We start from the raw sequence: 20,952 nt of genomic DNA, 5'->3' as shown, positions 1-20,952 counted from the left end.
AAAATCAATTCCACAAAATCTATCAATATCAAAACCACATTTTCAAATCAATAACAATCAACCAAACTAACCAACCAATTTTCAAACCAGAACTACGTAGTCTTGATTTCCCTATTGCGTCTAGGGATACGTAGGAGAAAGATGAACTCTTGCCGGACCCAAATATAAAAAAATTAAAAATATGTTGTTGTGATAATTAATTCCTAAATAATTAATTTTTAAGGGTATAAAAGTCAATGTGATTAGTGAGGGTATCGTTTTAATACGGGCATACGGGGTGCTAATATATTCCTCGATCCGTAATCGACTTCTGAGCTTAGAATCTTAAGTTCAAAAGACCAAATTATCCTAATTGGGCTTATTAGAGAGTTTTCTACGTTTTAACTACAAAAAATGTAACAGTGACTCCAAATAAATCAAAAGATATAGAAATTGTGATTGTACTATGGGGTTATGCGGTCATGATACAATGTTGAAACCTATCAACATCTTAACATAACTATATTACTTGTGGATTTAGATTTAAAACCTTCGAATTATATTTAGTAATTAACTCGTACATGTTAGGTAGTATTCCACTTAATATTTCACCTAATATTGCAAGAATTTAAATGTAATGAAACCCCCAACACTAATTCCTCTTGTGATATATAGGAATGACTAACTAATGAAATGTTGACTAACTAATAAAATGTTGTTCTAGTGATACACAATATGATTATATTTTTAGAAAAACTAAAATATAAAATGTTCAATTCCTAGAGCGATATTTATAAGTAAGATAATCACACACTTTGAAAGAAATTAATTTCTTACCAATAAGATAAGAGAATACAATACTAAAAAATATGTACAGGAGTGATCACTTTTCCTATTGTCTATTCACAATACCTTTTGATTTAGAAATTCATGACACCTCACTATTGGTAAGTATAAATATTTATATACGATCAGTATATCATCTATTATTTATTTTATTTGTATTAATTTATACACTATCACTATATCAGTATATAAAACTCTTACATTATTAGTGTACACATTTTTTTATTTGGTTTGATGTATGAGTGTAATATAAGTACCACTATTCATTTGCATTACTTTTATTTAAAAGTCAATACTACTTAAAAATGAATGGTTCATGATATAGTGATAGTATAAAAATCTCATACAATGTCAATGTATATATATTTTTCTCTAAATGTATTGTATTATGCTTTTCAAAATGACAAAAGAATCAAATTATATATCCACATCCACCATTCATCTTTTCATTATTGAGTCAATAACTTTTAACACATAAATACATATATTACTAACATTATGAGAACTATACATGGCAAAACAAACATTGCTCACGGGCCCGCCCCCATAGCCCGCATTTCATTGCGGGCAAGGCATACATTTTTTGTCCATTTGCCCCTTTTGCCTATTAAGTTTGCGGGCATTTCCGTTGGGCATGCGGGCGACCCATAAATATAATTTAAGAAAAAAATAAGAAAATTTTAAATAAGTTATGATGTAATATGAATTTTATTCCCTAAAAAAATTGTAATCTAATGTAATTTGTTAAACTTCATTTAAAATGTAAAAAATATTTGTTAATTTTTTATCTTCAACTACTTTATTTAATTTAATTTCATTTATTATATAATTTTTTTAATTATTCAACAATGCACGCGGGCCGCCTGTTAGCCCGTTTTAAAACGGGCAGGGCACTAAATTTTATCTGTTAAGCCAATGCGGGCATGTCCGTGCCCACTTAAATTTTTGCAGACATTTGTGGGCGCGGGCTAAAGGGCCGGGCGGATGATACCCAATCCATCCAAAAAAATAAAAATAAATTTTTTTCCAATTAATTCAATATTAATATAAAAACTCTCTCTCGCCTTTCTAAGCACAATTCCGCACATTTTACAAAAATTGAAAATTGCAATTGTGATTTTAAAAAGTGCTTATCAAAAAGTATAAACGATTTCGGCCTTAGTGCTTTACCCCAAAATCTTAATGCAAAGTATAAATATATCATTTTTGTTATTGACTAATGTGAACAAAATGAAATATTTCACGATGATGGACTGTTGCATATAACTTATGGAAGTCCCAATTATTAGGAGTGTAAGAGGTTCCGGTTTAAACTTGAAACCGATGAAACCGAACTGAACCATAAAATGCGGTTCGGTTCAATTCAGCTTCGCGGTTCGGTTCAGCTCCGCGGTTCGGTTCAGCTCCGCGGTTCGGTTCAGCTCCGCGGTTCAGTTCAGTTTTTTATTTAGAACCATTTAAGTTTGGTTCGGTTCACGATTTTATAAATTTTGGAACCGTTAGAACTGAAACACATATTAAAAAATAATTTTATTTTATATTTGAATGGTTAAGCTTTAAATTTAGGAGATAAAATATGATTAAGAATTTAGAATTATTAATACATATAGGATATAAATAAGACGCAAATAGAAAAAATTAATTAGTAAACAAACCTAAATATCTATCATCTCTATTATCCATTGAGAAGATAGAAAGAAAACTAAAAAACAAGTATACATTTTGTAAATATTCAAAGATGAAATTAATTAAATAAAGAAATTAAGGAACTAAAAGAAAATAAAGGAATATCTTGATGACATTACTAATGATGTGGATTATTAGGTGTTACTGTTGGACTAAAATATTGGTACCAAATTTGTCATTCTTAAATTTTATTGGACATTGTCGAAGATTTTTTGGACTAAAATTTCAAGTTTGTAGTGTGTTGAGATGTGGAATTATTATTGTTTTACTAGAAAGAGTATTAAATACTTTAATATTGATATGTTTAGTGTTTATTTAGTTGACTATATACCTTGCAAATTTTGTTCATATATTTCTTAAAGGATTTTCTTTAAATAAGTTAAAAAACCGAACCGTTAATGAACGGTTTGGTGCCTAAAGAAAATTTGCGGTTAATTGAGTAGAACCGAACCGTATCTTTGTGTTAGGTTCGGTCACTAAATTGCGTCAAAAACCGAACCGAACTTTTACACCACTGTCACTTATGTTGCACAAGAGATTCTTGCCAATAAGAGTTCTTATAAAAAAAAACTTCACAAATTCACATTTTTAAAAATGCTTATCAAAAAAGCAATTTTTAAAAGTGTTTGTTAAAAAAATTATTTTTTAAAATGTGTTTTTAAAAAAAATCATTTTTTAAGAATAATTTAAAAAAAAAACACTTTTTAAATTTTTTTAAAATTGATATTTAAAAGTGATTTATTAAATAATAAATTTTAAAAGAAATGTTTTTCTTCAAATTGCTTTATTAAAATTGTTTTGTTCAAATTAAAAAAAGTGGGTTGGATATCCATCCATCCAATCCATTAAAATGGATACATGGATAGTATGGATTGATAATTGGATATGGATGGATTGGATAATTAAAAAATATGATGTCACGGATTTATATGGATTGGTGGGTAGTTTTCTGTCCATCCATTAGGATCCAAATCCAAACTCATCCAATTGCCATCCCTAATTGGAATTGATGAAAAAATAATGAATATGATTTTATGAGTAAATACGATGAAAAAATAATGAATATGATTTTATGAGTAAATACCATTAAAACCAAAATTCAAATAAGGAAATAAAAATATTGAAACCAAAAAACCAATCATAATAATAGGAAACAAAATCTAAAACATTTAAGAAATAACTTAATAAACCAAAATCTAAATCAAGTGAAACTATAAAAACTAACCATGTAATTTATTATCATAAATACAAATATACTTTCCGTTATCAACAAGACGATGATCAAGTGATATAAGAGTTTGTTAGAATCAGGATGACTAAATGGTCAATAGTTCGATTCTTAGGAGTAACATTTACTGAGAGGATAACCATACATCCTGAAATAGATTATTTTCTTATCCATAGAATTTTTTGTACTATCAAGGATATCTCTTACCTTATATGTAAAGAACTAATCCCTTTCGGAGTTAGTGGTTGTCTCTCCCAAGAATCGAAACTTTAACCTTTTAATTATGATGGAATCTAATAGGGCTTTACACTACTAGATCAATATCTTTCTATTGATTGAATATAAATATTAAATAAATAGCCTTAGGCACTAATTTCTTCTTGAGGAAAAAGTCATACCCTCTCCTAGAATCTTAACAAGATTCAACAAGTACGTGATTCTGTCCACGTCATCAATTATTATGAATTGGGACCCAAGACTTGCATGGTAAATATTAAATATTAATGTGGCAGTCCAAATCAAACAAACCCCAAATAAGAAAAAGGAAAATAATTCAATATATCATTATTATAATGTTCAAAGTTCAAACTGAAAGGTAGATAGTATATACACTTAAAATTTCATTGACTTACGGCCTTACATGTATGAAATATTAAATTAAAATATATACAAATCAGTGATTAAGCAATTGAATTTTGTGTTCACAAAGGTGCATTATTTGACTTTATCACATTATAAAGTTCATTACTGTCCCATCTCAATTTTTGTTGAACTTTCACTACTTTCTTTCACACACATCTTTGATTACTTGGTCAGTTCTAAAATTCTCAGATTTTACTCTTTCTTCAAATCTTAATCTTTCTTTCTTTTATTTTTTATATGATTTGTTAATTTGATTTCTTATATCTTTCTGCAACTATAGATGGCAAAATGGGTCACCTGGTCTGTTCAGCCTACGCCCGCAAATGCCCGTAAAAATTTAAGTGGACGCAGGCATGCTCGCATTGGTTAACGAACAAATTTTAATACCTTGTCCATTTTAAAACGGGCTAACGGGCTAGAGGACGGTCCGCGTGCATTGTTGAATAATTAAAAAAAATAAAAAATTCATATAATAAATTAAATTAAATTAAATTAAATAAAGTAGTTGAAGATAAAAAATTAACAAAATTTTTGATATTTTATATGAAGTTTAACAAATCACATTATATTACAATTTTTTGTAGGGATTAAAAATCAATTACATAATAACTTATTTCAAATTTTCTTACTTTTTCCTTAAATTATGTTTGTGGGCCGCCTGCATGCCCAGTGGAAATGCCCGCAAACTTGGCAGGCTAAATGGGCAAATAGGCAAAATTTTCATGCCCTGCCCGCGGGCAATGCCCATTTTGCCATCTCTATCTGCAACTTGGTCTTTCAAAATTGGCTTTAACAGTATAATAGGTGTCAAATTCATCATGCCATTTTATTATATTATAACTAAGGCTATATTCCCCAAAATAGGGTATCATACCCTAAGGGCATTCAAAATGCATTGACATTACTACATAAAGTTCATGCATACCATTCATACATTCATCAGTGTATGCATCACTCAAACATTTATAAAAAACATCATCTATACATTTATAAAAAATATAAAAAATAATCATTACAATATTCATTAAAACTTTATCATTCATTCATACCTTCAATTAATCAAAAAAATCAATCAAAATATATATCATTCATACATTCATTATCGCCTACAAATTCCGTTCATGGGTGTAAAAAACATAAAAATCATTCAAACTTGCATTTCATATACTATCATTTTATGCAAAAAATAAATAATAATCAATTCATGCACTTCATATACATTCAAAAAAAGGAGAGACCAAAACATTCAATCATGCACATCATTCAATCATGCACATAACATTTCTACCTTCAATAACCAAATTCCTTTTTTTGAAAGTGATTTTGGTAAAGACACTATATCAGTTCTTAGTGTTATGACAATATCTTTCTATCTAAGCTAACTTGAAAGAGTAAAACAATGCATTTAATAGATGCAATCTAGGTCTGAAACCTTGAGTTTCCTCTAAAATTGCCATCGATTATAGAATTGGCCTTGTGGAGTACGCTTCCAAGATACCAAATTGAGGGCAAGATGTTTATTGAGCAATGCTAAGAAACAATCTAGATACAATTAAGGTTTGAAACCTAGAGTTTTCTATAAGGTTGTCATCAACGCATGAGAAGCTGTACACCTCGTAGTAATCAAGTGCGGGATGAAATGTCTTACTATGCCAACTTCTCTAAATGGAAAGTGACTTTTGTTTCTTTCTAAAATTTGTCTTTCAACCATTGACAAAAAAATAGAAAACACTATTCATCTCATTATAACATCCATTAATCATTTGATAAATTATCATTTCTAATTTGATCAAAATCACTTACATCTCAGATATATTCATTACTGCTCTAAAGTACCCCTACCACAAACAACTTTAAGATCGATTTATGGTAGATCAAGAGATAACCCATATGAATAAGTCAGAGGTAACAGAGCTCAAGGAACAAATGAGCGAAATGATGAAGATAATCTTAGCCTTACAACAGAGGAAATCTATTATGGATAATCCTTCAACCTCTCATACGAACCATAGACCACCGAAGCCCACAACAAAAGCAATGTCCATCTTCATAATGCTATGAGGAAGGAGAAGGAAGATGTGAACATGTGGGATTCGATTGAAGAAATATTGAAAGTCGTGGAAGGGACTAACTATCTAGACATTAAAATGCATTTGAGATGTGTCTGATACCTGATGTTGTTTTACCGCCCAAATTTAAGGTTATAGAATTCGAGAAGTATGATGGGACAACCTGTTCCAAAAGCCATTTGCACATGTATGCCAAAAAAATGTTGGCGTACCATGGCAATGACAAGTTATTGATCCATTGCTTCTAAGAAAGTCTGGTAGGAATTGCTACCACTTGGTATATCCACCCGGAGAGAAAAAAAGTGAAAACTTTTCTTGATATTTCTGATGCCTTTATCATGCAGTATAAGTACAATAAAGACTTTACACCTCATAGGACTCAACTCCAGAACATGTCCATGAGGCAGAGCGAGTCTTTCAAAGAATATGCTCAAAGAGGGAGAGGAGTTGCTTCTCAAGTCTTCCCCCGACTAGAGGAAGACGAGCAACTTGCCATCTTCATCAACACTCTCCATAACCCATATTTTCATCGTATGATAGGCAACACAGATTTAGACTTTAAGGCCTTGATTAAAGTGGGAAGTAGAATTGAGCATAGCTTGAAAAGTGGGAAAATAGCAAACGACCAATTAGGTTCAAATGAAGGCAAGAGTTCAGCCCTCATGATAAAAGAGGAAGGGGAAACAATTTTTTTGACTAATGAGCAAAATTACAAGAAACCCAAACACCACCACCAAAATCTATACTCCAAAACCTCATACCCATATCAAAATTCATATACATACAATGTCTCTCAGTACCATACAACCTCGCAACTCCAAAAACACTGTTCTAACACAAACAAAATACATGTTCCTCAATAAACCCAAAACAATCACCAAAGCAAAAGTGCAAATTACGCCCAAAGAAATCCATACTTTGACCCAATTCCAATGTCTTATGTTGAACTCTTTGACCAACTTAAAGACCAAGGAATGTTGACTCCTATGGAAGGAAAAGTTTTTGAACCACCGTATCCTAAATGGTATGATCCTACGGCTAATTGTATGTATCATTACAACATTGTTGGACATTCCATAGAAAATTGTAGAGACCTCAAATATATGATACAAGAATTGATAGATTCCAAGTGGCTAGACTTTGGACATGCAACAAAGAATGTTAAGAGAAACTTTCTAGCCAACCAAGAAAGATAACAAAATTGAAGGTGTATTTTGTTTGCAATCCCTATTGCTCTCCCCAAGGTTTTAGGTTCATAAAATAGTGGGGCACCCATGTTTATCATAAATAAAAGTTTATTTTCTCATGCACATGTTAACAATTATATACTATTGCATTGATCATGCAAATTATCATCTCATACTTCCTTCCACAAATCCCATTCCAAACAAAAAAATAAAACCAAATTAATTAATGCATTAATATAAGATATTTGATTCAATAATTTAAATGAAATGGAGGATGATGTAAATGTAAGACCCATAATGGTACAGATCCTTAGGCAAATTTTTCTAATGACACAAGACATCTTTGAAAATCCCAAACACTATGAAGATATCCATAGTGACCCCATTTGAGCCCTAGGCTTCATGAAAGGAGATTTTTACTAAATTACCCGCAAAATATCAATAACCTTGGGTAGGTAGTTTTTTAACTGTTTTATTTTATTTTCAATTATTAAGAAATAAATACACTCTACCTACATCATTTCTCAATCTAACCTGAGGATTGAAAATCCAAAACAAGTTAAATAAAAAACGTTCATCGGTCAAAGTGCAAAATAACAAAAAATAAAAAATATACAAAAGGGCCGCTAAGAATCCTCAATAAAAATCTCAGGGAAAAGTTAATGCAGATAAAATGCACTATCAATGACCACAAAAATGAACAATTCAAATACCTCTTGGGAAGGTTGTCGCCTAAATATTAGGCCTTCACCTACTACCACACAAAAATCCAACAAAATCTTAGTACTTGAATGTCATGTCAAGAAAACTATTGAAATAGGACAATGGAGAAAGGAGAACGTATAAAGGGGTTTGGGAAACACAATTTTGAGTCTTATCCTTTTTTCTTGAAAACCCTTAGCCAGGCTACGATACAAGCTCAAAAGACCTTGTCGAGGATATGATTTTTCTAAGAAATATACTAGGGCAAAGAAATATTGACTCAAATAAATCTCATTAAGTTTTGATGAAAATATCTCATTTTTAATGCAATTGGATTAAATTCCAACGTCTCGTCGTTATCATTACCATCACATCAACACTCAAAATAAAATAAAAATCCAAATTTGCATGATCATTGTTTTTAGTATTTCTTTTTTAAGAGTTGTGTACGAAGAATACACAGGACAATTGAAAATCAAAAGAAGGGTGTCAAGCCAAACTAGGGAATTTTATGGGGACTGATCTCATTTCTCGAATGAAAGTACCTAGAAACATATACTTGAGGCAAGACTGAAGTTGCTTATCATGGATCAGTCCAAAATCCCTCAACCAAGCAGAGGCAAGATCTTGTATCCTCGCCTTGAAACATCAAGGGTGACTCATGCTTTCATGCACTTATGACTATCACTTAAGGGTGTTCAAAAATAGCCAAAATAAAAAAAGCAAAAAATGAAAAAATAAAAGGAATGCTAGGTTGAAAACCCGCAAGGGCGACCTAAAAAAAGGAGAGCGGTGCTAAGTCGAAAACCTTCAATGACGACTTAGTATCATAATAAAATGAGAGAATTCCTGACATGTACCTACACTAGGTATTCTGGGCAAAAATTAGGGAAAAGAAATGAACACCCTCAAGTGAAAATTCATTATTGTTCATCCTCAACCATGCAATATGGGGTAATTTATTGGATGATCATACTCTTTCAATAAATTATTGACAAGATAGTGGGGCAGTTTATTGGACAATCAAACTCTTCCAATAAACTCTTCACAAGATACCAGGGCACTTTAATTGATTCATCTATCGCAAACTGAGACAATTCCTTGAAGGATCAAAGTCATATCAGAAAGAAATTAAATTATCAACAAATCTGTCAACTAAAGCAGTCATAAAAGAATATTGAAACCAGTAGTTTTAAGGGTGATCAAGAGTAGTTTCGAATATAATTGAATAAAAAAAATTCAACAAAAAAAAACTCAATGTCATTTCGATCTACCAATTCAATAATTGTGGTTCATACACCACTTCAACATGAAAACATAACCAAAGTTCATAATTCACTTCAACATGCAAACATAACCAAAGATACATCACTACACCATGCAAACTTAACCCAAGTTCATACATCACACATGACATACATACATATCACTAAATCAAGTTAAAACATACTCTCAAACATACAAAGCATGCATCATTTTTGCCTAACCATACCATCACAGTTGATCAATCAAATTACTTTCCACACCAAAATATTGTTGGACTCAGACACCGAAATGTTATGACATTGCTAGACCCAGACGCTAGAACGTTCTTAAAATGAAAAAAACATTGTGGGACTCGGACGCCGAAATGTTATGACGTTGCTAGACTCAGATACTAGAACGTTATTAAAATGAAAAAAATATTGTCGGACTCAGACGTCAAAATGTTAAAACGTTGCTAGACTCAGACGTTAGAACGTTCTTAAATAAAAAAAACATTGTCGGACTCAGACGTCAAAATGTTATGACGTTGCTAGACTTAGACGCTAGAACGTTATTAAAATGAAAAAAACATTGTCGGACTCAGACGCCGAAATGTTATAACGTGCTAGATTCAGACGCTAGAACGTTCTTAAATGAAAAAACATTGTCGGACTCAGAGGCCGAAATATTATGACGTTGTTAGACCCAGACGCTAGAACGTTCTTAAAATGAAAAAACATTGATGGACTCAGACGACAAAATGTTATGACGTTGCTAGACCCAGACGCTAGAACGTTCTTAAACTGAAAACACATTGCCGGACTCAGATGCCGAAATATTATGACGTTGCTAGGCTTAGATGCTAGAACGTTCTTAAATGAAAAAAAAAACATTGTCGGACTCAGACGTCGAAATGTTATGATGTTGCTAGACTCAGACGCTAGAATGTTCTTAAAAAAAAATATTGTCGGACAGACATCACACCTACCTTTTTTATTTTATCGAGTTCCAGCAGTACTCGACCTGCATTCTCATTTAAAATCTTTGATTTCTAGGACCCCAAGCTTGATGCGCTTTCATTTAAACTTTCCAGGACCCTGAGCCTGATGTGAATTTCCGAGTTCCGGTAGTACTCGACATGCATTCTCGTTTAAAAGTCTTTGCTTTCCAGGACCCCGAGCCTGATGTGAATTTCATAGTTCTAGTACTATCCCTACTTTCTCAATTCTAGTGTCGTTCGTTTTCATTGTCTAGGCCTTGACAAAATTTATGTTCATATTTTTACTAATTACTTACTACAATAATACTCAAACCTAAGTTTGCTTGCTATCAAGTAAGCAATAAATAAAGAGGAACAGCTGTGAACACTCAATTTTGTCCAACCTGACTATAAAATAAAAATTATCAGGATTGCAAAGCTACATTTTTTTTACATCAAAAATAGCATTTTGGTTAGATGTCAGAGACCAATTTCAATTTTAATTCTTCAGAAAACTTTTAGTTACTAGTATGTTTGTTTTTTAAAAGCTAGTTACAAAACCATTCATTTGTTGTGACATTAAAAACAAAAACGCACAAAAAGGTAGAGGGAAGAGGTAAATGATTAGAAGAAGGTAAAAGAGATACACTTGAAGATGCCCCTTTGTTATCTATGTTCCTCAGTTACAAGAAAATTCACTAAAAAGGTTACGGTTTTAGTTTTAATGGAGATGTTAATTGTAAATAAATAAATTAAACGGCACCATCCTCACATGTCACAATATATTAGGTTTATGCCTGATACCTAGGAGGATTTTGAAGAATAATTCTTCTTCTTTACTCATTAGCCTTAGTTGATTAGAAATCCTTGAATCTTTCTAGATTCTTATTATTCTACATACCCATATGATAGAGTTCCTAAAGTGTCATAGGGGACTATTGTGATTGTAGAATTTGTTTAGAGTAAAAAGTGTAAGAGGACATCAAGAGGGTTTATAGTAAAAGCCTTTTCAAGCTGCAAGAAGTTGTGCCCATATTGGAGACTATAAAGGAAGAAGGTGTTGTTGTTCCTACTCTAAATAAATATTTATATCAACTACCGTGAAGAAATTTGAGGTAACTTCCAAGTTAACTTATGTTCATTCCATTATACATATGAGTTGTTTTGTCTTTAAGTTTATAAGTTTTTTTTATATAGTTTGAATTCTTGTGATCCGATAATATTTACTCAAGGTATTCTTATCCCATAAAAATAAATAATAAATATTAGCATTCGATAAGTTAATTATCAATTTACATAATTTTCAATATTATGGTGAGGTTATGGTTCGAGTTGTTTTTAACTTCTCCAGAAATGAGAAGAATGTCTGTAACCAACACCTGTCTAAGCTATTAATTTCGTAATTACAAAATGATGCAACACCATCTTATTTCTATAATTAATAACAGAATTTTTATAGTAAGGTCATAGTTCGAGTTGTCTTTAACTTCTCTGAAAGTGGGAAGAAGGTTTACCACCAAAACCGTCTCTAAACTATTAATTACATATAAAAAATATAATCAAAACCTCTTTTACCTTAATCAATTGTCAGATTTTTATAATAAGATTATGGTTCGAGTCGTCTCTAACTTCTCTGAAAATAGGAAGAAGATCTACGACCAACATCGTCTTTAATTATTAGTTCCATTGAATTAAAACAATGATATACTAAATATTTCAAAATCTACAAAATCAATTCCACCAAATCTATCAATACCAAAACGACATTTTCAAATTAATAACAATCAATCAAACTAACAGAACAATTTTCAAACCATAACTACGTACTCTTGATTTTCCTATTGTACCCATGCATACGTAGGAGTATGATGAACTCTTGTCAGACCCAAATATAAAAAAAATTAAAAATATTTTGTTGTGATAATTATTTCCTAAATAAATAATTTTTAAGGATATAAAAGTGCATGTGATTAGTAAGGGTATCGTTTTAATACGGGCAAACGGGGTGTTAATACATTCCTCGATCCGCAATCGACTTACGAGCTTAGAATCTCAAGTTCAAAAGACCAAATTATCCTAATTGGGCTTATTAGAGAGTTTTCTACATTTTAACGCAAAAAACGTATTGAAGACTCCAAATCAATAGGAATATATAGAAATTATGATTGTACTATGGGGATATGCGGTCATGATACAATGTTGAAGCCTATCAACATCTTAACATATCTATATATTGCCTGTGGAATTAGATTTAAAACCTTCGAATTATATTTAGTAATTAACTCATACATGTTAGGTAGTATTCCACTTAATATTTCACCTAATATTGCAAGAATTTAAATGTAATGAAACCCCCAACACTAATTCCTCCTGTGATATATAGGAATGACTAACTAATGAAATGTTGACTAATTAATAAAACGTATTTTTAGTGATACACAATATGATTAGATTTTTAGAAAAACTAAAATATCAAATGTTTAATTCCTGGAAGCGATGTTTATTACTAAGATAATCACACACTTTGAAAGAGATTAATTTCTTACCAATAAGATAAGAGAATACAGTACTAAAAATATATATAGGAGTGATCACTTTTCCTATTGTCTATTCACAATACCTTTTGATTTAGAAATCCATGACACCTCACTATTGGTATATTATCTATCATTTATTTTATTTGTATTAATTTTTTCTAAAGAGCCAATGATGATTAACAATGAATGATAATAATAAACTAACATTATATAAAACTCTTGTACTATTATTGTACACATTTTTTTATTCGGTTTGATGTATGAGTGTAATATCAATACCACCATTTATTTATATTACTTTTATTTAAAAATCAATTATACTTAAAAATAAATATTGGATGATATAGTGACAATATAAATCTCATTCAATACAATGTCATGTATATAAATTTTTCTCTTGTGGTATTGTATTATGCTTTTCAAAATGACAAAAGAATCAAATAACTTTTCCACATCCACTATTCATCTTTTCATTATTGAGTCAATTACTTTTAACACATAAATACATGTATTACTAACAATCTAACACTATGAGAACACATACATTTTTCTTTAAAATATAAAATAATTCCGTGCAACTCGTGGCTTAATTTCTAGTTAATAAATAATTTTTATTGTTTATTCAATTAATAATGATAAACATATTCTAATATAATTAATAATGTCCTTAATTAATATATATTTACTTTTGGCGCACTGTATTAAAATAATTTATTTTTCTTGGGAAAAAAACAAAAATATTTTTGAAGACATTGTAGTCATAAACCATCTGGTATCCTTTGTGGAACACAATTTTATTTAAGATGGGTATGTTTATTATGGCTTGAAAAACTTTCTCCGTCCATTAACATTTTACTAATTGGAATTGATGAAAAAAGTAATGAATATGATTTTATGAGTAAATACCATTAAAACCAAAATTCAAATAAGTAAATAAAAATATTGAAACCAAAAAACCAATCATAATAATAGGAAACAAAATCTAAAACATTTAAGAAATAACTTAATAAACCAAAATCTAAATTAAGTGAAACTATAAAAACTAACCATGTAATTTATTATCATAAGTACAAATATACTTTCCATTATTAACAAGACGTTGATCAAGTGATATAAATGTTTTTTAGATTCATGATGACTAAATGGTTAATAGTTTGATTCTTAGGAGTAACATTTGTTAAGAGGATAACTATACATCCTGAAATAGATTATTTTCTTACCCAGAAAATTTTTTGTACTACCAATAGCATATATCACATTATGGGTAAAGAACTAATTACTTTTAGAGTTAGTAATTGTCCCTCCCAAGAATTGAAACTTTAACATTTTGATTATAATGAGATCTAATTGGGTCAATATCTTGTTGGTTCCTTAGCCAAAAGGTGATGATGCATTTAGTAGTAATAAAAAAACATCTTTCCATTGGTTGAATATAAATATTAAATAAATAGCCTTAGGCACTAATTTCTTCTTGAGGAAAAAGTCATACCCTCTCCTAGAATCTTAACAAGATTCAACAAGTACATGATTCTGTCCACGTCATCAATTATTATGAATGGGGACCCAAGACTTGGATGGTAAATATTAAATATTAATGTCACCGTCCAAATCAAACAAAACCCAGATAAGAAAAAGGAAAATAATTTAATATATAATCTATATCTATACTATATATAAAGCCAAAACTTAAATTAATTTTTCTCATGGTATAATTTTCACTTCCTGTTTTGCCCTTAGCATTATTTAATTTTTACAAAAAAAAATGATATAATCCTAAACAACCAACACCAACACATTAATTAAACACATATCTCACCTTAAATTAAACATTATCATAAATATACAAAAATATAATATAAAGTGCTCCAAATATTCTAAAAAATGAAATATATAAAAATTGAATATACAATATTATGTAATATTCACCAGCAGACACGAATTGCCTCTATTTGTATACACTAGTTATTGTAATGTTCAAACTGAAAGGTAGATAGTATACACACTTAAAATTTCATTGACTTATGGCCTTACATGTATGAAATATTAAATTAAAATATATACAAATAAGTGATTAAGCAACTGAATTTTGTGTGCATTATTTGACTTTATCACATTATAAAGTTCATTACTGTCTTATCTCAATTTTTGTTGAACTTTCACTACCTTCTTTCACACACATCTTTGATTACTTGGTCAGTTCTAAAATTCTCAGATTCTACTCTTTCTTCAAATCTTAATCTTTCTTTTATTTATTATATGATTTGTTAATTTGATTTCTTATATCTTTCTGCAACTTGGTTTTGAAGATTCTGTCATTTTTTTAATGCAGTTTTCATCTCCAACTTTCTCTGTTTCATAGGTAACTTTATGAATTATCATTTCTGTTCTTCATTTTGTTTTAAAATTTCTGATAATTCTAAACTGGTTTTCAATTTCTGATCTTTGTATGCATGCTTCAGCTCTGGCTTGAACTTCTCTGCTTATTTTTTGAGATTCTGTAATCCCAATTCAACTTTTTGTTGAAGTTATTCTCCTATAGATTATAATTTCTAATCAAATTTTCTTGTTGTGCAAATGGATTCTTATATTTTCTCTATTTTATGTGTTCTTCATGTTTCAAACAGTGAACTTTGTCTTCTCAATTTCATTGCCCTGTAGTTTCTTCCAGCTCAGATAATTTCTGTTTATAAGGTGAGTTTCTTAAAACCTAATTATATTAATTTTTGATGCAAAAATTTTAAATTTCACATTGGATCATCAATTATGATGTTTTCTCAAAGGTGGTTCATCAAATTTTCTAACTTTTTCCCTGTGTTTCTGAATAACTCATCTCTCTGTTTCAAATTCCCCTGATTTAAAATCCTGGCAGTAGTCTTGTTTTCATTGATCTTTGACCAAAGATGGCCATAAAGTCAATTGAATTGTTGAAATGGTTTGCATCTAATGAAGAGATGATGGAAGTTCTTGCGGCCGTGGCCGCAGATTTGGGTGACATGATCGAAGATGTGAATTCAATAGCAGTGATTCCTTTGAAGGGAGCTATGACTAATGAGGTTTTCCAGATAAAATGGCCAGCCAAAAGTGATGGACATCTCCGAACGGTTCTGGTTCGGATATATGGTGAAGGTGTTGAGGTTTTCTTCAACAGGGAGGTTGAAATCCAAACCTTTGAGTGCATGTCAAAGAATGGTCAGGGTCCACGCCTTCTCGGCCGGTTCACCACCGGCCGGGTTGAAGAGTTTATTCATGCCAGAGTATGTTATTCTCTTGTGTTTATTCTATTCTGAGCAATTAGTTCAAACATCATTGTCATGTGTGCTAAGACAATTATAGCTGGCAAGTATATTGGAAAAGTGGCTGCATTTATTATATTGATAAAAAGTTTAAAGAATATATGCCTAATTTGCCTAATTTAAAGTGACTAAGTTCTTTATGTTTCATGTGGCTTGATTAAATCACACTGCCCATTACTTATTTAGATTAATTAAGTAGCATCTTTAAGAAATCGCATTGAATGGTGGAGTCATTGGAGCTCTAGTGTTCAATGTTCTTCTTTTACCATTCTCTTTTTATTCTTTCCTAATTCCTCTAAGAAATGATGTTTCTTACTTTAGTAATAAAAAATTATTGAAAAAAATGCTTAGTTTGGAAGGCTTCTGGAAAGTTTATGCACAGGAGAGATAATCTGGTAAGTCCTTTTCCTCTATCTATTGTAGTAGTTGCCTTTATTTCAATATAGACATAAAAATGGCAACATAGCTTGTAGATTAAGAGTTGTATAATTTTGGCATTAAAATCACCTCAGAAAAAACCAAAGGTTTTTCGAAGACAGTTCTTCATATGCCCCAAATGTTGTCATGGACCAATAAAAACATGTTACGTTGATAAAAAAATTTAAACATTCATTATTACTAATGTTTTTGCTTCATTATCATTGGTTCGAGACATCATATGAGGCATGATCTAGGACAATATCTGTTCAACTTTACCTCCTTAGTTTTCTTGTCAGGGTTTCTACCTGAAACAGTGCAACCATTCGTTTTTCGGGGTCTACAGATGGGAAGTTTTCTTTGTCCACCCAAATCGTAGATAGGACACTAATGATATCATGTATTTGACTGGATGGCTTTATATACAAACAATAAAACAAATGAAAGAGTTACTTTGACAAATCTAGACAAAACAAAATGCTATTAATTTTGGACTGTACAACTAAATGAGTTTATGTGGAAGAGTTCATAGTGATGATGCCAGAATTGTGACCTCTCTTCTCTATTTCTCATATGCGGAAGAGGTCATTAAATGGATATCATATACATTGAACAAATTTAAACTTGACAAACTAAATTGAGACCTATAATATAATTTTACCATAAATTAGTGAAATCAAATTCCAGTCACCATCACTTGATAGACCTCATTGATATACCAACTAATGGTATTCCTTTAGGCCACAAGCACATATCACAGTGCAATGATATCATCCTCTTTCATAGGTTCCTCTTCATTTCCATATGGATTGAAGTCAACTCAAGAAATTGTTGGGAAATAAAGATGATGAATTTGACAAGCTTTGAAAATTGTACATAACTTGCCTTTTACTTGAACTATTTTTTCGATTTGCAGACACTCTCAGCTGCTGACCTCCGCGACCCTGAAACGTCTGCTTTGATAGCTGCTAAGATGAGGGAGTTTCACAATCTTCATATGCCTGGTGCAAAGAAGGCTCAGCTTTGGCAGAGAGTGAGGTAACAATAGATCCGGCCAACCTTCAAATACCTTTTTATTGTACAGAATTATATATAGCTCTCTCTATATTTTACTAGGAACTGGATTATTTATGCCAAAAGTTTGTGCTCCCCAAAGGATACCATGATTTTTGGCCTGGACAAACTAGATGCTGAGATCAATATGCTGGAGACATTGTTATCGGAAGGATATCAAGAGATTGGTTTTTGTCACAACGACCTACAATACGGAAACATAATGATAGATGAAGAGACTCGATCAATCACTTTAATTGTAAGTTATCTTGCCATATTCTTACTGTATATTTCCTGTATCAAATCTTGTAGCTGCATCTTTTTAAATTTATTCCACAATGTCTCTCCAAGCTAATCATCTTGCAATTGCCTCACCTGAGTGTGCAGCAGAAAACCTGCTTGTTTTTTCATATAGTGTTGAAGAACTTTTAAAATCTAGTTTTTCATGTAGGTGGATGATAGATACTGCCACTTTTAATCTTTCGTTGCTCATATTATTACTGGAAACTTATTTCCGTTCTTATTGTTTATGATATAGGATTACGAATATGCCAGTTACAATCCTATAGCTTATGACCTGGCAAATCATTTCTGCGAAATGGCTGCAAATTACCACACTGACAATCCTCATGTTCTTGACTACAATAAATATCCTGGTAAAGAAATTGCTCATACATTTCAGCATGTTTTACATTTCTACATTGTTATTGGGCATCCTACTTCATTTTAATTGTTATCACTCTACATTAATGAGCTTCCAACTTGTATATGGTACACCAGGTCTCGAGGAGCGTCAAAGGTTTATCCATATTTATTTGAGCTCTGAAGGTTAGTCCACTGACATAATCACCCTACCAGTATATACGATCGGCATAGATATCGATGTAGATAGCTATAATCTATAATCAGCTGATAAAACCCTCTACAAAATTAATAAACCTGCTATAATCTTTGATGAGTTATAAGAAAATGAGGAAGAACAAATTTCTCAAGTTTAGACTTTCATATCCGTAAGTACCCAAAGACTTGTCATTCGGATTTATCCAACTTTCTCATGCACTATTCCATTTCTTTGTTTCATACTGATAAAAATTATCTCACATTCAATCCTTCAAAATATTATTAAATAAACTCATATTATATCTTGAAAGGCAATTCTTATGAATTTCATACATTTTTGTTAATTTTACTTCGACACTCGTGCACAGGCAAGAAACCAAGCAACATTGAAGTGGAGCACTTACTAAATGCTGCAGAAAAATACACTCTTGCAAACCATCTATTTTGGGGTCTGTGGGGAGTTATTTCGGTAAGAGTTTTATTTTTATTTCTGGGTTACTCTAAAGTTTGCATCTTTGTGCTAATTATGCTTCTTTGTTGCTGCAGAGTCATGTTAATTCAATTGACTTCGACTACAAGGAATATGCAAAGCAAAGGTTTCAACAATACTGGTTAAAGAAGCCTATTCTATTGGACTCACCAAGCATCATTTCTCAAAGTGAAATTGTCAACGGTTCTCTTGCAACATTGACATGATTGTTGCTTATATCTTAGTAGTGATGTTCAGCTTGGTATGTATTCATTAATAACATTGATAGGCATGTTAAGCAGCATATATGTAAATAATATATAACTTAAACTGTGTGATGTAATTTTGACTTTTTTTAATAAAGTTTGCATAGCAATCCTCTCTTGTGGATTGAGCTGTTGAATGAAATTGAGAATTACTAGTTATGTCATGTCATGTCATTTTCTAGGAGCGAAACTAGAACACAGCTTGGCCGTGTGAGGAGGCACGACCATGTTCTTGAAGCTCTCTACGACGCTGAGTTACCGAGAGGTGCATGGCATGAGCATGGTGGCAACCACGGTCGTGGACCCAAGGTTTGGTGGAAGACCAGCTATGCAGATGGAAACATTGATCCACGACCTATCCATGTTTGAGCTCACTAATGTGGATCTACACTCTTGTACATAATTCATCAATCTGGTGTATGAGCTTTTAAGGTTATGTAATAGGTTAGGGTAGTATGCTATAAATATGTGTTCTATAAAACCTAATCAATCAATCATATTCTTAGTTGCAGAACACGCCTGGGACATACACAATTAGTTGGATCAAACATTTTTTATTAAAAAATTCAAAAGAACATTGTTTTGAGTAAAAAATTTAGTTAACTTTTAAACTTATGTATTACAATTAAAATGTGAAACCTATATTCTTTGGTGATATTTTCTAACTTATATGACATTTTGTTGTAGTAAAATATTCCTCCTTTGTTTAATGAGATACCCATATATGATGATAATGTGTGGAGTAAAGTTATTAAGTACTATTATTTAACTATATAGATAATACTTACTTGTGCCTTTACCCATAACGATTTGTAGGTAAGATTTGACTGCTTACAAATGGCCTATATCCGACTTATATTAAGTTAGGTTAGACCATGTTTGTTCGTAACAGACCATACTCTAACTTTTTTAAAAGTCTTTTAACTTAATAGACTAGACTTTAAACTATCTTGAAGGTATACTAACATTAACTAACCAACTTATTTAATTATATATTATAATAATATTTAATATAAGTATTATTATTATATAATTTTAATATAAGAGTTTATACACAAAAATAATTTAATTATTAGGGTTAGGTAATCCTTATAATAAGTATGTATATTAGTGTACTTAAATATAGATATACTGACCTATTTCAAAATCTTATAATATAACAAACATTTAATTAAGTTAACTAAACATGTGAAATTTATACTTTGAATTTTTTAATTAATTAAACAGACCTCGCTCATACCAGTAAATGTTATATAGACTCAATTAGTTTAAGGGACCCAATTCACTTTAATTTGCATGTATATGTCGTGGTAGTTATGGGTATTCAAATTCAGACCGGTCCAAAACAAAAACTGTAAACCGATCCAAAGTAGACCGAAACCGCAAAAACCGAATCTATTTGAACTGTATTGGATTTATTTTTCAAGAACCGATCGATCCGGTCCGGTCTTCGGTTTCATGTCTGGGATCCAGACCGGACCGATATTGTTAAGTATATCTCCTAATTTTTGCTA

The 20,952-nt window shown here is 31.0% G+C and overlaps 1 protein-coding gene across 4 annotated transcripts; it reads left to right on the top strand.

Moving 5' to 3' along the window:
- Positions 15,219-19,591, top strand: LOC109360738 (probable choline kinase 2). 4 transcript variants are annotated; one of them, XM_019605816.1, is made up of 10 exons: positions 15,219-15,292; positions 15,430-15,459; positions 15,725-15,791; positions 15,970-16,354; positions 17,727-17,848; positions 17,927-18,122; positions 18,402-18,519; positions 18,644-18,691; positions 19,072-19,172; positions 19,250-19,580. In XM_019605816.1, exons 4-10 carry the CDS (start codon positions 16,001-16,003, stop codon positions 19,397-19,399), a joined length of 1,089 nt encoding a protein of 362 aa, XP_019461361.1. In that variant the 5' UTR covers positions 15,219-15,292; positions 15,430-15,459; positions 15,725-15,791; positions 15,970-16,000; the 3' UTR covers positions 19,400-19,580. The 4 variants fall into 4 exon arrangements, with proteins under 4 accessions (XP_019461361.1, XP_019461362.1, XP_019461363.1 ...); XM_019605817.1 differs by lacking the exon at positions 15,219-15,292 and having other exon boundaries at positions 15,338-15,459; positions 15,973-16,354; positions 19,250-19,591; XM_019605818.1 differs by lacking the exon at positions 15,219-15,292 and having other exon boundaries at positions 15,338-15,459; positions 16,050-16,354.

Source organism: Lupinus angustifolius, chromosome LG11 (assembly GCF_001865875.1).
Source record: "Lupinus angustifolius cultivar Tanjil chromosome LG11, LupAngTanjil_v1.0, whole genome shotgun sequence".
NCBI classification, from domain to species: domain Eukaryota; kingdom Viridiplantae; phylum Streptophyta; class Magnoliopsida; order Fabales; family Fabaceae; genus Lupinus; species Lupinus angustifolius.
This window is presented reverse-complemented; position numbering and strand designations above follow the sequence as displayed.

Excerpts from the sequence above, each read along its gene's own strand:
- LOC109360738 (XM_019605817.1), top strand. The coding sequence starts at position 16,001 with ATGGCCATAAAGTCAATTGAATTGTTGAAATGGTTTGCATCTAATGAA. Across the intron at positions 17,849-17,926 it reads CAGCTTTGGCAGAGAGTGAG|GAACTGGATTATTTATGCCA; the intron begins GTAACAATAGAT and ends ATATTTTACTAG. Across the intron at positions 18,692-19,071 it reads TATTTATTTGAGCTCTGAAG|GCAAGAAACCAAGCAACATT; the intron begins GTTAGTCCACTG and ends ACTCGTGCACAG.